Raw genomic sequence first — 16284 nt, 5'->3', positions numbered from 1 at the left:
TTGGAGCTTCAAGCAAAACTCCACGCATCCGGAGGGGGTTTCACATTTTCATCCTGAAAAGGGTTTTTCTTCTTTCCCTCTCTCTCCATTTTTTTTTTTTTTTGGGTGTAAGAAGTTCCGAACTCCCTCCCCTTAGGCCCTTACCACCCAATTCATCATGAGAAAGTGAGCTTTTACCTCTCAATCAAACTTCAAAACACACAGAAATTAACCAAAGAAAGGATGCATATTGATCCAAAACTCGCAAGCTAAACCACAATAAGCATGATCTGGCAAATTTACCATATCAAGAAAGCCAGAACCAGGTAAATTAGAAACACAGCAGACAGAAGTGTCTTGGAATCTCATGACCTGGGAAGCTGCCCTGCTTGTGTTTCATTTCGTTTGAGGAAAGATTTCAGTATCTTAAGCACTGGAGATAAAGCCTAATTTTTCTATTTCGCACAATTTGTGGTCTTACAAACTGTCATAATGGATTTAACCAGCTAATAGTTGAGTCCTGGACTTCCACTCTGTTGCGTCATACCAATAGAAAGTTTTTGCCATACAAAGTATATTTCAAAAGCCAAGAGCAAGATGGCACACTCGCGGTGTCCATTTCATGTGCATAAGTAGGAAAAGAGCAAGGAACCAGTATCTATAATCATCAATATTTACAACAAACATCTCAAAAAAATCTGCCAATCCATATCTTACAATTTATTCTTTAATTATATATAGACTGAACAGCAATGTAGGAGTTTGAGCTTTTACAGTATAAATTTCTGATCACTTCCATCTTTATCGACAAGAACAAACAGCATCCAAGAAAATTAAGAAAAAAATAAATCAGGAGTTTCATATCAACTATCACAAATACAAACCACAACCAATAAATTGACAAGCAAACTATAATTGAAAAAGATGTCCTGATAAACCAATCCCGTCACTGCAAAATTGTTCCTCCACGCCCAACTCACCTATCACGGCTGAGTTGTTCTAACTTGTTGTTTGATGCTCTCTGTGGGTAGCTGCGCAGAAGCTTCAGAAAACTTCACTTGAGCGGCTGATGTCATCGTTTGATACTGGGCAGAAGCCAGCTGGGGAGCCAGAGGCTGAGTATAATATATTTGTGCATGCGTAGGATCAGCAAATTCATAAGAATAATTGCCAGTGGCAGCTGAAGAAGGTGCAATTGATTGTGAAGGATGATGAATCTGAGAATAGCCAGCATATTGTGGAGTTTGGCTGGAAGGGACCTGTACCATATGTGGTGCAGCAGGAGCAGGTGTTCTGTACACACCTGCAGTCATTTCAGGTTTAGAAGCAGTAGTAGCATTTGAAGCAGGGTTGAAAGCAGTTGGAGGCACCATAGCAGCAGGAGGTGTTTGGGGTCGGCTAGAAGGGGCGCTAGGTGTAGGCTCACTATAGCTTGGTTGCTGCAGAGGCAAATTATAAGCTTGGGGTTGTCTAGAAGGCATGAAATGTAATGGGTACTGATGCTCCAATCCAGGAGTATGACCTAACTGCTGAGGAGGGTAAATGGAGTAATAATACATTGGCACTGCCCCAGGATGATGGTGCATGTATTGATTACTGGTAGGAACAAATTGCTGCTGTTGATGCAATTGTTGATATTGATCAAATTGACTTTGCAATACATAACCAGAGTCCTGTAAATGCTGTGGCATCGGAACTCTGCCATTGAAATCACCAGCTTTAAGATCAATCTGATTACATGGATTTCTACCATTTCCAGGTTGAATTTGTACCATCGGTTCATGATGCATCATTGGCTTCTGCCGAGACAATGGATTTGTAACGCTACCATCACTGCACAAATCAAATCACCAACATCCCCATTCAGATAATTGTCACTGCAAAAATAATCATCATAACAATACCAAGAGCACAAATTTCCTTAACAGCTCACATATAAACTAATTCCACCACATAATAACAGAAGTAACTTTGCACAAAATCTGCAGGATACATATAACAGCATACTTAGACGCAAAAGATTACTACTTTTGTGGAATTTAGTAGAAAATTGGGGTACCTTGAGACTGAATCCGGTGAAGGCAAATCAACAACACCAATTGCTTTACTCTGTTGAAACTGGGTAGTCTGCGGCTGCGGCTGTAACTGAGGTACTTGCTGCTGGTATTGTTGTACCTGAGGTGCCTTTCTGAACCCAACAGGCACGCCCTGCTCCGATCTCTCATCGTCCGAAATAACCCTGTTGGGATACTCTCCACCAACCATTACCGGCAATCCGGAAAGCACCGTTCCCGGCGCAGCCACCGCCGGAGGCACAGTCGCCACCCCCGCCACAAAACCCCCTTCCTCCTGCTTCTGGACATTATTCAACCCAACCCCAACATTCAATTGAGAAAACTGCTCCTCAATTCCCAACCCCACCACCCCTTTTTGATTAATCCCCTCCTCCGAGTGAACCTTTATCGGCGGCAAATTCGCCATCGACGGCGACGACGACGTCGACCCAAAAGACGACGACGTTTCCAGCATCGGAGAATCCGGCACCGAGTGCACATCTTGCCCAACATTACTATTATTAGTAACATTACTGGTTAAATTATTGTTATTATTATTATTAATTCCTTTTCCACTTCTCCCACCTTCACTTTTGCCACTCAACGATGCATCCAGCTGGGCGTCACCTACATCTTTGACAGCTGAATGATTTTCCACGCTTGCAGCGGCATCATCCAAACCCAGCAAACAATTAACCGACGAGGTTTCGGAGAATCCGCGTACTTTACACGATGCGGTGGTATTCCAATTTAGAGCATTGAAAAACCACTCGTTCGATTTCGAACTATTTTCCAGTAGGGATTCAATGGAGGACGACGTTTCTGAGTCTAAATTGCACGGAAATATGAACAGACGAAGACGGGAGGTTTTGGAAGCCGGATTGGCGGAAGAATTGAGGCGGTCGTATTCATCCACCATGTTCTCGAGGTCTTCATCGGTTGTGACGGAGATGAGGGAGTCGAGGTCTTCATTTGGGAGTTGGTACTTGAGCGAAAATGATTTCCCGGAGAGGAGGGTTTTAGATAGGCGGAGGCAGAGGTCGGAGAGGGTGGTTTGCCTGTCGACGAGGATGATTCGGGTATCGCCGCCGACATAGCAGAGTGACTTGTCGTGTGGGCGGGGAACTATGTGTCCGCCGTAGCTACACATGAACCGGAGCTTTGCGGCGGCGGTTGCGGTGGATGTGGGATGAGCGGCAGTGGTGTTGGTGTTCGTAGTGGCTGTGGGGCCATATGGGGGTTCATCCCAGGAGTCTGTGTTTCGGGAGCGAGGAGAGGACTCAACTGAATCGGCATAGCTAGTGACGGTGGTAGTTTGTGGAGGAGCTGTTGGTGCTCCGGTGGCGATGGGTGGAGCAGAAAGTGGTGGGGGCTCCATTTGGAGGGGAAAAGAGGGTTGGAGAGAGAGAGAGAGAGAGAGTGAAAATGGGAGAGAGAAGGGGGCGTGCAATTGAAGAGTAGGATGTTCTTTATAAGTTATTCTCTATATTTCCACGGTATACAATTCCAGCTGTTCATTTCCAAATAGTTGTATTGGGATTCTTAAAAAATTAACCTTTATTCTTACCCTTTTCACTATTTTAAGATTATTTTAGTAACTGTACACTCCAGTGAAAAAAGACAATTGGTTTGGATTACTAATAAATGTTTTCTGTTTTTGGTTTGGATTTTTATGCAGTGATTTTTCTCCTCGATTTGCATGGGTGAAAAGAAGGTCAAGAGGGAGGGGGTAAAATGAGGAGAGCATCTTCTTAAACAGTTTTTTATTTTTAATGATTGAGATTTTGACATTTTTCTGATATGCACAGATTAAGGTCATAGATGATCATCATTTCTATTTATTACTGAGATTCCATAAATTCATTTCCATTTTGCCTTATTAGATAAGTTTCTACGTGGATATATATTAAACTCCTAAAAAAGAATTGGTGAGAATTATCCTCTTCTTTTTATTTTTTTTTTTTTAAAAGATCCAATGTATCTCACCTCATTATGAACGGTCGCAATTTGAAAGTGGGTTTTTCTTTATTGGAGGGAGTGTTTGGAGTTTTTTGCCCTTTTTTTTTTTTGCTAAATTTTAAATTGCTCTCCTCATTATTATTATTATTATTTGAATTTGATGAGGATGGTATTGGCAAGGATTTGAAAGCTGTAACTGTGGGAGGCATGTGGGTTGACAGCTAGATGGGCGATTGGGTGCCTGAGGTATCAAAGCGTGCGCGTCTGTGTAAATTGTGGTCACTTTGGGTCACTGCCAAGTCATGAGCTCTGGTCATCATCTACATTATTGTCTTTTTTTTTTTTACGACAACGCGACATTTCTATAATCTAAGGGTGTGTTTGAATTGTAATTTTTTTATTATGTATATATTTTTTAATTATTTTTTTATCTTACATATATCTAATCGTTATAATAATTTTTTATAAAAAATTCAGAAAAATACAATTCAAACAAAGCCTAATTTATCCTAATTTAGAGGAAGGGAAGTTTAAAGAGAATGTATATAAGGAATTAGTAGATAAAATATTCTGACTAGATTAAAGGGATATTCTAGCACCTCTTTTAAATTTTTTTCATTACAGATGAAGTTCGAATCCGCAAACCATAATTCAAAGAGGGATTTAGTTGTTTTTTGGTGGCTAGTGTATCATTGATAGGCTAGTCTATCTTTAATTCAAAGAGGGATTTAGTTGTTTTTTGGTGGCTAGTGCCGGGCCGGTTCTTCAATTGGATCGTTTCTGCATATGAATCGTTGACTTTTCAACGGACCGACGATTCAACCGGATTAAACCGGAAACCCGGCCGGTTTTGTGGGCAGACCGAGTTTGAGGGAAAAATGTTTGTCCAAGCCTTTGCTTGGATTCGGACTTCAGACCTTCAGTATTGTTTGTGCGTAACTCACCACCAGGCCACTTTGCCACTTCTTCATTAAAGGCGATTCTTATGCTATATGAATGTTTTGTTAATTTCATCTTTATTTTTTTAAACTCTCCAAAACAAATGTATTTGGAATCTTTTAATAAAACTTATGACCCTTATATTCTATAAATTATAAAATAGATTTCAAAAATAACATATTACATAATTTATTTTAAAGACAAATATTGTTTTTTAAATATTTTTTTGCATTTAAAATTTGTAAATAACCTAGATAATTACAATAAACATCTACACTTGAAGTTTGGTGGATTATTAATTATTTATGTTTTGCTGATTCTTATATGAATTAAATATTCTATAGCAAATTAAATTAAATGAATATTTGTTATGACATTATTTATTACAATTTATCTCATATATCTTATATCAAAATTTATAAAATATAATATTTAAATATATGTAGTGACCCACTGGTTCAACCACTCACCCACCGGTTGAACCAGTGACCCGTTGACCCACCTCCTTCGCCGGTCTCCTCTCCGGGCCGAGTTTAATAACTATGATTGATAGGCTAGTCTATCTTTCAAAGAGGGCAGTAGTAGCTGTAGTGTATCATCGTCCAAAAGTTGAAAATGCAGTAAAGCTACAATTCAATGGAGTTTTGGCTTTGTCAGTTTGGTATGGTTGGTTGGTTACACTTGTTGGTGTATATTTCCTTTTATTTCTTTCTTATTTTTAAAGAGATCTGTCAAGCAAAGTTCCATTTGATTCAACTTTCCATTTGGTGTCCTTTTGTAGCAGTTCAAATTTTCTTTTTTATTGTCACTCCAGCAAAAACTAGTTTTCAGTATTCCTATTCCTCAGTCGGGTGAATGTTAATCGATTCATATTCTTGGACAAGAATGAATGAAATTAATGCAACATGATTGAATTGATGTAATTTTCCTAGTAGATACTTATTAAGAAGAGAGATTTTTGTTTTTCCCAGTCTGAAATATTTCAGCCGAGACTTATTTCTATCCACTAAATGAGGGAAGGAAAGATTTTTCTAAATCTTTTCAATTGAGTTCCAACTAGAAGAAAGATGGAGTATGATTCGTACATGGGTTTTTCTAAGGAATACTAATAAGACATTTTAAAAAACCAACACTTAAATTCCCTTTTATCCAATGTCCAATATCATTCTCATACATATAAATGAATAAGGTGATAGACTAGACAAAAGAATTCAGATAAAGTAACCCAAAACTTTTAATTTTTATTTCTTTTGTATAAGATTAAATTGTTTGTTCTCATAATTAAAAATATTTATGCGACAAGGATTTGCTAACAGGTACATTAAATATTCGCATTTTTATTTATTGTCCTTTTTTTTGTCTATTCAATGTATTTCTTTAATTTTTCTTTTACACTTAACTAGATAAGGAGGTTTTGGACTTCGCTTTTATCCTCTAACAATCCCCTCCCCATGGATCATAAAACATAGAAGAGGATGAAATGGAATATAAATAAGGTTTCATTGGAAAATCATTTCTGCTTTGCTAATGCTTAATTAGAGTTTATTTTAACATAAAATTTATGTAAAACGTGTTTGAAAAACTTCAAAGTCTTCGACTTATTTAACGTTTTTATTTTAGGGCTTTCACTTTTTCAATGAAGAGGCCAATAAGATTTACTAAGCATGCGTGAATTTAGTAACAAATTTAAATTTGCTTTTTGTGAAATAATTATGACAAAAAGAATTGTCATACGTTTCCTGTCTCGTTTAAATAATGTGGTTCAAATTGTTAAATACTTTCTTAGTAAGAAATCTGTATTTGGATAGCAAATTATTTACACAAATTTATGTGTTCGCATCATAAATACATTTTTCAATCACTTTTTTATCTCATATATATCACATCTTATCCAAACACACTATCGAGAAGAACGCTGCACGATGATCATACAATGCTCATATCTACATAAATTAAATGTAATGGCCTATGAAATATGTGTGAGTTTGCATAAAAGAAATTATTTGGTTCAGTGCTCAATTATGAAAGAACTAAAAATAAAAATTTCATCCCTAGTTTATAGACTAAGAATGTACCTTGATGTGTACGTTATACTAAGAAGGCTTCTTAAAAACTAACATGATTTTTAACTTTGCTATGGAGATCTTCTCCAAATACATAAGGGCCCATTTGGATTGCATCTCAGATATGTAGAGACATTCATAAACAAGAAACCATACGAGATTTGTTTCAAACATGTTTAAAAAAAAAAAAAAATCAGTTTTGGCTTGGAATTTTAACACTTTAAGATATTAAGAAATAACAGAAATCTTTAGAACTCCACGATAGTATTTTCAGGAATTGTGGAAGTCATCTTAGGCGTATAATTTAATGCCAGTGCTGAAGAAAATTCTGTCCAACATAAAAGAACTTAGGAGTTAGGACTTATTATTGTTTTTATTTTCAACAAGAAGGAATCCTTAAGACATCAGGCGTTCCTAATACTTGTTCACATTAGATTCCGTTCGTTAGCATAACTTGAAGAACCTTTGAAAGTCAATTCTTCTTCTTCTTCTTCTTCTTTTTTCATTTAAGGGTTTTGTTCAAAGAGTCTAACAAGGCTAAAAACTCAAGGATTCTTTCAAAAATTTCTAAAATGTTGATTTCAAGACTTTCAAGCAGGCCATAGCTGAACTGAAGAAAAACCCTCTGAGTCCTGCATATCTTCGTTTTATTTATTTATTTTGGACAAACTGATTCCATTTTCTAGTGGGATAATTTATTTGCATCCAGCAGATGATCAAAAGTTGTTGTCCTGTAGTTTTTACCGAGTACAGCAACTCTCGAGCCTCAGCTATTTTTCCACGGATAATGGTCCCAGTACCTCGTTAGACAACTCATTTCATCATGCAACAAGATGACATTCCTGTAAATTACAGTCACCGTTAATTACAAAGTATTTGATTGTGACGGAAATGGACAGAGTTTACCTAGACGAAAGCCCCTTTAACAACTAATAATTTACCCAAGATGAAATGACACCTTCCCAGATAATGGTGGTGTTAACAGGCTGGTAGCTAATATGCTTTTGGTAAAAAGGCAAATTATCTTGAAAAAGTAGAGTTTCAAGTTAAAGCGGTTAGCGATTCTTGAATTCATGGAACACAATTAATAAACTTGCTTTCCTAGAGCTGTCATAGGACGCCATAGAATGGTTAACCAAGGTGTGTTGTAAGTTTTGACGATGAAGTGCTATCTAGTCGGTAAAATGCTTAAACTTTACGATTAATTGAGAGGTTATGAGTTTGAATCATCAAAAAAATGAGTTGGAATCACGATTGATCTTTTGTTTTTAAGATTTTTTTGTATGTCTTGATCAAAAAAGACAGTATCCATTGCTTTAATTTCTATTGGACTTCAAAATTTTTATAATTTAATGGATTAATCGTTATTGTCCACATTATCGCTGTTGATGCATGACAATTCATTTGAATTCAAATTTTATTTATATGTTGTCCATTCAATCGTAATAGTATACGCACTATCAGTGTATATAAATTTTATTCTAATTTAATTAGAACAACTATCATGCAGTAGTAGTAGTGTGTACATTCATTGCATTTGCACCTACATCTTAGCCAATTATGGTTGACTTTCATCACAGGGGCCATTATACATTATAGTAATTGGAAGAGTATAAAAGAAAAAAAAATACTATACTAATATTGAACATTTATTCATCTTCATCCTCAAATACTTTGATCTATTGTTTTCAACAGGCTGGCATGGAGACCAACGTTAGCGGCCGCGGCGTCCCATATTCTTGAAAATAAGTACCACGATCAATAACTCTAGCCTTCATGTTTATGGCCCCAGAAAGTCAGATTTTTTGAGTACATGTTCATTATTTCTTTATTGCAGTTTTGAACTAGTACAAGTATTTCTATGAAAACTGGGCCATTGGCTCGGTGGCCACCACATAGTTGATGAGGACTAAAAATGCCAAATATAAGTGGCTTGTTTCCAAAAAAATACAGGTGGATGTGCTGTGCACCCGTCTGATCCGGTAGTGATAATGGTTCAGTCCCCTTCGGATTATTCTTGGACCTCCTTAAATCCACTTCTTTCCCCTTAGTGTAGGATAGATTAGATTTATCGTTTTCGAAAAAAAAGTATTTCTATGAAAAGTAATATTTCTTAGGCCCACCACCCTCTTGCATAAATATCCGTCTTCTGGTTCCTCATTCTTGTCTGTATTCCTCTTTTTTTTTTTTTTTTGAAGAATTAAGGATAGATTACAAATTCTTTTGCTTGCTCCAAATTACATAAGAAAAGATCACAAATCAAACGTCCTATATTTTTTTTCCCCTTTTTTTGGAGTACCTTGTTTCAAAATTCTCGCTGAAATAGCAGAGTGCTAACCAGCCAGGCAGCTAGCAAAATATTTACTATATTAGGACTGTTGGTCCAATTCATTTTTCCATTTTTTGATAAAGTGTTGTCCAATTGTTGTCCTTCTTCCATTTCCAAACGTGTGCATTCAAATCTCAAAAAGAGTAAATAACAAACCCAGGAAACAAACATTGGTGGGCCTTGAATTTTATGTCTTATCAATTTTGTTTTTTGGGCAAATTCTTTCTCATCCTAGGATAAGATAGGCCACTAATTTTGCATTTGACTCGAGGATGAGACGATAGAGAACTGTGCTGGTGCTGACGAAAAAGTAGTTTGTCCAAATTCGCTTAGTCCATCCACTTAAACAAAGTAATCAAGCTAATAAGCTACTTGCTTATTATCATCGTAGAGCTATAAATCTGAACTTATTTCACATAATTGTTTAGGTCCCTTTTGGTTAATTACAGCTGATTACACATAATGGATCATGGGATGAGAGGAAGAGCGTGTGAGGTCATGCAAAAAACTGTGGTAATGGAGATTAAGACGAACATGTTTTAATACTTATGGAGGAGGGATTTGTAAAATTGGCAAGGAGCAGTCGTGTCAAATTATTAGGTGTTTTATATTCAAGCATGGGGGAAACAAAAAGAATTAGAATATAGCCAGAAAAGGACATATATTTTGGAAATTGCTAGTCAAATTCTATGTGCGAAGGTGAAATCATCCATCTAGCTAACTTAAAATCAATAACGTAATGTCATGTTTATTTAAGTAATCTTGGGAGTTTTGAGTGAATGTGACCCTTATATAATTTGAGGCCTCATTTGGATTGAAAGAAAGGAAGGGAGAGGAAAGGAAAGAATACCAGTGTAAAAGACATGAAAGGAAAATAGAGAAAATTAGTTTTTATCAATCTTATTTGGATTAAATATGAAAGGAAAAGAAACCATAACTCAATAAAACAATTATATCATTTTCCTCCCCATCCTTTTCTTACCCTTCTCAAAACTCAATCCAAATAATAAAAATTAAATCTCTCAAATTCCTCTCCTTTCCTTTCCATCTCATTCCCTCAATCCAAATGGTACCTGAATAAAAAGTTTAGAAAATTGTAAGTTTGAAAACAAATTCCATTATTTAATCCGGTTCTTCATTAAGAAACAATTTAATCGATCAAGTTTTTCAGATTTTTTTGATAGAAAAGATCATTTCATTCAAACAAATCTGCATTAATTGTAGAAAATACATCAAATAAATATGACACAAATACGTATAAATCTGAAATCAATAAATATAACAAATCTAAAAAAATAATACAAATCCGATATATTTTTCATCCGAATGTATCACTATAGTCCAATATATAGGTGCATGTCTGCTGACAATCAGATCTATTTAAAACTAATTCAAGTTCAAAGAGAAATTTAAATATGACAATAATAGAGAAATTGCAGATCTAAGAAACTAGATTTTAGATTTACAAAATCTCAAATTTACAAAGATAGAAACCTAAACGATTCTCACAAGAAAAAACCCATAAGAGAATAAAACTCTTACTAGAACAATCTAAGAGAGAAGAAACTCTCATTAGGTGATCTTAGGAGAGAAGAATCTCTCATTAGGAAACCCTATGAGATAATTTATTTGAATAAAAGAAACTAAAAACTATAAAAAGTACTTTCTTCCACGGGGAAAGACCAGATTTGGTCTCTCTCCAATGAGAGAGATGAAAAAGATCTTGATGGAAGAGTTATAGAGAGAAGGGAAAGAAAATAGTTTTTTTACAAATGAATCTTCTATAGATATAAAAATGAACCCTGATCAAGTTTTTTAGACTTAGATAATGAAAATTTGAACTCCATGTTTAAGGGGCGTAGTTAAATTGGCTAAATTAGAAGTAAAACAAACTTAATAGATGACATGCTGATTTGTCAATTTGCTGACTGCTTTAATACATGATGGAAGACGAGTAACTTTTTTTTTTCATATATCGAAATTGATAAAATACACACAACATTCATAAATCATCCTTAAGGAAAAAAAATTGAAAATTTATGCTATTTGTTCACGAATGTGGAAACCTTGCCTCATATCGCATCTGCAAAGCTCTAGTTTCTTGTAGGTGGCCTACATTGATTACGTGTTGGACAATATATTCAAGTTGATACGCTGATAAATCTACTCATTTTATTCAAGTTTATCTCTAATCGAACAATCAATAGAATCACAATCCTTTTTTGATTTGCATGGGAATGAACTACATTGGCTAAATTACCTTTTATCCCTTATAGTTTAGTACTTCACCATATAATTCCTTTATAATTTAGAAACTTATATATAACCCTCTTATGATTTTGGTAAAAGTGTCACCACTAATTAAAAGTTTTCAAGAAGCCCATTTTAGTCAAACAAATGACTCCATCTCTTTTTAAAAAAAAAAATAAATATAAGCTCATTCCAGAGCTTACTCTTGCATCACTAAAAACATAAATTAAATTTCCACCATGCTTCCTTATTTGTATCTCATTCCTTTAATTGATAAATCTCCTAGTCACCATATCTCAAACAAAAATCTGGCAATTTTCATTTATACTCTCTTCGTCTTATTTTGATAATATGATTTTTATTTTCACATAATTTAAGAAAAGTTGGTTAATTTACTATCTTTCTAAAATATCCTTACGTGAATGGAGTGTGACTAATTAGCTTACATTAATTGCAGCAATAATATTGATGGAAAGTTGCATCATTCAATAACAACCTTCATCAAATAAATTTGGTTATACTAAGTAACAACTTACATTAAATAAGGGCATTTCAAAGAAGGTAAAAGTTAACCATACTAGTATTTAATTGGAAAGTGAATTACAATTTGGGATGATGAAAGTATTGTTCCAAAAATATTTGTTATCTTACTAAAGTCAAAGTTGCTTTTGATCACTTTTTTTTTTACAACGTTATGCTCCTCTTTATATATATTTCATATTAAATTTAAATTTAAAATTTAAATTTTTGAAAGTAATATTAAAATAAATTCATCAATATCACCGTCAAACCAATATTTTTAAAATGTTGAATCTCGAAATGTGACAAACAATTTGTAGCGAAAGAGATATTATCCAGCAATAATAATCAATAAAATTGAACCTCAGAAGTCAGAAGATAATTGGCACACCAAAAAATGCAATGGAAATTGCGACTTGCGAGCGGCGAGCCGGCGGGAAAGATGGTGAAGGCCGTGCAACCGGTGGAACCCACTCAATTCCTCGTTTAGAAAAATGGAAACAGCTAATGGCCCTCCTCGGAGACACAAACCACTTTAGAAGCCAGAAAAGAAAAGAAACAGCTAATTGTCCTTCCTTCTTAGGAATTTGAGCATTCTGTTTTCAGGTTTCAACTTTGAAGAACCCCAACTGTCGTCAAAATTATGTCAAGTGAATCATTGCCTGCTGCACCATCTATCTCTATCTTGGGTTCTACTCCAATCTTCCATGTCACAGCTGCGGACACCCTTGCCAGCTTTTCTGTTTTTCTTCAGCTTTTCTTGCCAATTTGGCAAGTTCTTCACCTTAATCCGACATGTCACTCCTTTTTTTAAACTTGAGAAGGTACCGTAGAATTTTTTTTTTCATTGCACTGCTTCAAAGGTGTTCTTCTAATTCCCATGTAGTTAATTGCCTTTTTGATTTGCATGCCCACTAAATTTGAACAACAAAAGGAAGGCTTTTGAGAGTACAAAACCTTTTCTTGTCTGAATGACCCAGATTAATTAGCTATAAGGAACATTAGTTGATTAATCTTAAAATCCGTCTATTTTCCGAAGTTTTTGTAAAAAAAATAAAATAAAATTATACTGTTGCCATTTGATATATGTAAAATAAAGGAACGATTAAAAAATATGTTCACGAAAAGCGCAAAATTTTTCTTAAAAAAAAAAAAATTCATACATTAATGTTCTTAGTTCGATTATCTAATCCTCTTTTTTCTTCTCTCACATTCTAATGTTTAAAGGCTCAACGTCTAATGTTGCTCCGCAGTTTGTATTTGACTATTAACGCATTTTTTTTGGGCAAAGACTAAAGCAAGTTGACCAATCGACCTTTGTTGCAAGTCAGAATTTTGTTTTCAACTAGCTTTACGTGAAAACTGAATTCGGCATCTTTATTAAAACATTCTATTCGTTTCCAGATTTGAGGACCACCATAATCTTTAGACTAACTCTCATTTCATCTCGCTGTGGCAAATTAATGGATAGTCAATATTCAAGATATCTCTTTCTTTTTGGTGAGTTCTTGTTGAGTTATTATACGGAGAATCCAATGTCAATTGTCCAATAGAAGAGACTCTACCAAATCGACATAAATCCCTGACCACATGGCACATTGGCACTGAAGCAAATTATATATACATATCCTGAGAAAGATGATGGGCTGATATTGATAAGCTGCTACTATTTTGAGATGTTGAACCCAACAAGATTCTTTCTTTCCGACAGGAAGAGCTTTATGAATAGGTAGGCGCCAATGCAAAGTTGAGGGAAAAGTAATTTGGCTGACGAAATCAGATTCCTTCAAGTTGAAAAAGAATGCCAATTTTCTGTCAAGCCGTTTATCAGCACTAGCATCTTATATCGTTGTATCATACGTGCACTTGGTTGGATGTGAATGATGGAGCTCAGGATATTGCAGGGACCTTTCAGAGGTGGAAGATAACCAGATAAACCAAATATTCCCAGCATATGTTTCTGATTTTTTTGTTTTTTTTGGGGTTCAGTTTCTCGGCAATAGAACAGCATGTTCATCTACAAATTATGTGGCGGATATAAATAGGACTTCGGACTTAGAGAAAGAGGCCGAATATCTTTATAGATAAGTGTTGGGAATTATCTTTGACTCTAGAGAAGTGGCTGATGGACAACTTATAGTTTTCTTGTCAACTCTGTTAGAAAATTTTTTATTTTTCCCAGGTAAGCGTTTCTTGTTGGGCGCAGAAAGATGAGATGACTTTTTACTTTAACATTTAATTTAAGTGGTGTTTTAAAACATAAATATACTTCAAATGATCAATTTACCTTCTCGACTCGAAGTTTATTTCAAAGACACATGAAATGTTGACAATAAAACTGTATTCAGACATTTTATACTATATGCTTTTGGCTCGAGAGAATACTTCAACACTTGTAAAGAAGAAGGGAATAAAAAGAAAGATTGAAAGTCGAATTAGCGATTATGCGATCATCTAGTTAAATTAGGTAAGCTAGGTTTAGATGAACACGTCTTACACACATTTTCAATCATTACTAACAAAGACTCTTAAACGATCGCGACTATGATTATTAGAGACACGCTTATGCACTCATATAATTTCTGAGCTTCATTGTCTAGATATCTTCTTAATGGAGTGCAATTGGAAATCAATTTGCAAAGAGGAACTCAAAGATTCAAAAGAATGCCACAAATGGATTGCTGACTCTATTGCGGGCCTTTGTGGACCAATAAAAAGGTATCAAAGTGGGCCAAGTTTAAGTTTGAAGGCCTGTCCCCAGATGAGCCTGTTCTGCTTAAACTTAAAAAATACCTCATTTTAGAAATCGCTGACTAGTTGGAAAACAAATTGTTAGTCAGAAATATGAACAAAGAAGTCGAATTTCAGCTCAGCCCCAAAAAATTTTTCCCTTTTTTTTTTTTTGTAAATTTCAGCCCCAAAAATTTGATAACTTTCAATATCTAATACAATAAAAATTCTACCACCAATCTTGGCTGTTCTTTAACTTTTAGGGGGAAAGAGAGAAGAAAAGAAGAAGAAGTCAAACGAACTTGAACTCAGAAAATGTACTTTTGACCCAAAAAAAGCCCCATGAAATGAAAGATAATTTGTTCCCCATCATGAAGGGGTGGAAAAGTTCTTCTTTCTTGAAGGAAGGAACCAAAAAAAAAAAAAATCAGTCTTTTTTTTCCCTTTGATGGTTATATGTTTTTTCTTATTAGTTTAGATATTGGTATACACTTGAAAGACGGTAAAGTGTAAAGCACATGCCACTTAAGGCTCAAAAGCTTCAAAAACTATGACTCCACTTGGATTAGCTATTTTGGGATTATTTTTTGAAATATTTTACTATAGCAATGTAGGCGAAAAACTTTTACTGTATATGAGATATATATATATTTTTTTAGTGTTTTTGAGGTTATTTTTATTTGTGTATTACTGTAGTATTGCTGCATTGTATATGCCAAACTTGTTTTAAGCAAGGAAGAAGGCAGCAGTTCTTATCAAACCAACCAAATTTGCAGAGGAGAGTAAAACTCCAAATGAATCAAAAGGAATGAAGGGAGAAGTAGCGTTGGTGTGTCACAAAATTTATGATTGTGGTAAGTAGTCACCTGCAATAATTCATTAGGAAAAATGGTCGGTATGGCACTGCTCAACCAATTAAAATCATCGGCAACTGTAAACATGCCTCACATAGGTTCGTTCATCCCTTCTTAGTAAGATTAACATAAAACAGCTTTCAACACTCTTGATCATGAACTGATTGATACCTAACAGAAGATAATAAATTTTGCTTGTACAGATGAATGAATTATAGCAGTTTATTATTAAAGATTTCAACCCGTAATAGCATAGAATCTTATTTGAGGGGGGAAAAAAGAAGTAGAACGTTGAATTGCAGTAAATTAATTTGTCATCGCACACCTAATTCTTGGATTAATGGACCACGTGGAGATTGTTTTGATTTTGTGTTGCAGAACATGGTGGGCTGTGCCCTGTAAGTCCCATCAGAAATCTTTTCTTATGGATGCTGATAACTTCAAAGAATACGAGAGCCAGAACTTGTAAGTTGGTGGCATTTCAATCAGTAGCAGAGGCAGAAAAGAAATAATCGTTAGTGGGGGCAAAAATTAATACTTATCAAAATTTTTTCATTATCTTTACTTAAAGCAGTACGTAACAATAATATTGACATATCTATTTAGTG

The 16284-nt window shown here is 34.9% G+C and overlaps 1 protein-coding gene across 1 annotated transcript; it reads right to left on the bottom strand.

Moving 5' to 3' along the window:
- Positions 1–632: 632 nt before the first annotated feature.
- On the bottom strand, positions 633–3442 carry LOC113754291. Its single transcript, XM_027298670.1, has 2 exons — positions 2039–3442; positions 633–1812 (listed from the first exon to the last, which is right to left on the bottom strand). The coding sequence occupies exons 1-2, from the start codon at positions 3409–3411 to the stop codon at positions 963–965; spliced, it is 2223 nt and encodes a 740-aa protein (XP_027154471.1). The 5' UTR covers positions 3412–3442; the 3' UTR covers positions 633–962.
- Between the last annotated feature and the right edge of the window lie 12842 nt (positions 3443–16284).

Source organism: Coffea eugenioides, chromosome 11, assembly GCF_003713205.1.
Source record: "Coffea eugenioides isolate CCC68of chromosome 11, Ceug_1.0, whole genome shotgun sequence".
NCBI lineage: Eukaryota > Viridiplantae > Streptophyta > Magnoliopsida > Gentianales > Rubiaceae > Coffea > Coffea eugenioides.
Note: the sequence above shows the minus strand (reverse complement) of the source record. Positions and strands in the feature narration are given on the sequence as shown.

What these genes read in the sequence shown, in the direction of transcription:
- LOC113754291 (XM_027298670.1), bottom strand. Translation starts at nt 3,411, where the DNA reads ATGGAGCCCCCACCACTTTCTGCTCCACCCATCGCCACCGGAGCACCA. An exon ending in TCACCGGATTCAGTCTCAAG is followed by an intron (nt 1,813 to 2,038) that starts GTACCCCAATTT and finishes TGATTTGTGCAG; the next exon opens with TGATGGTAGCGTTACAAATC.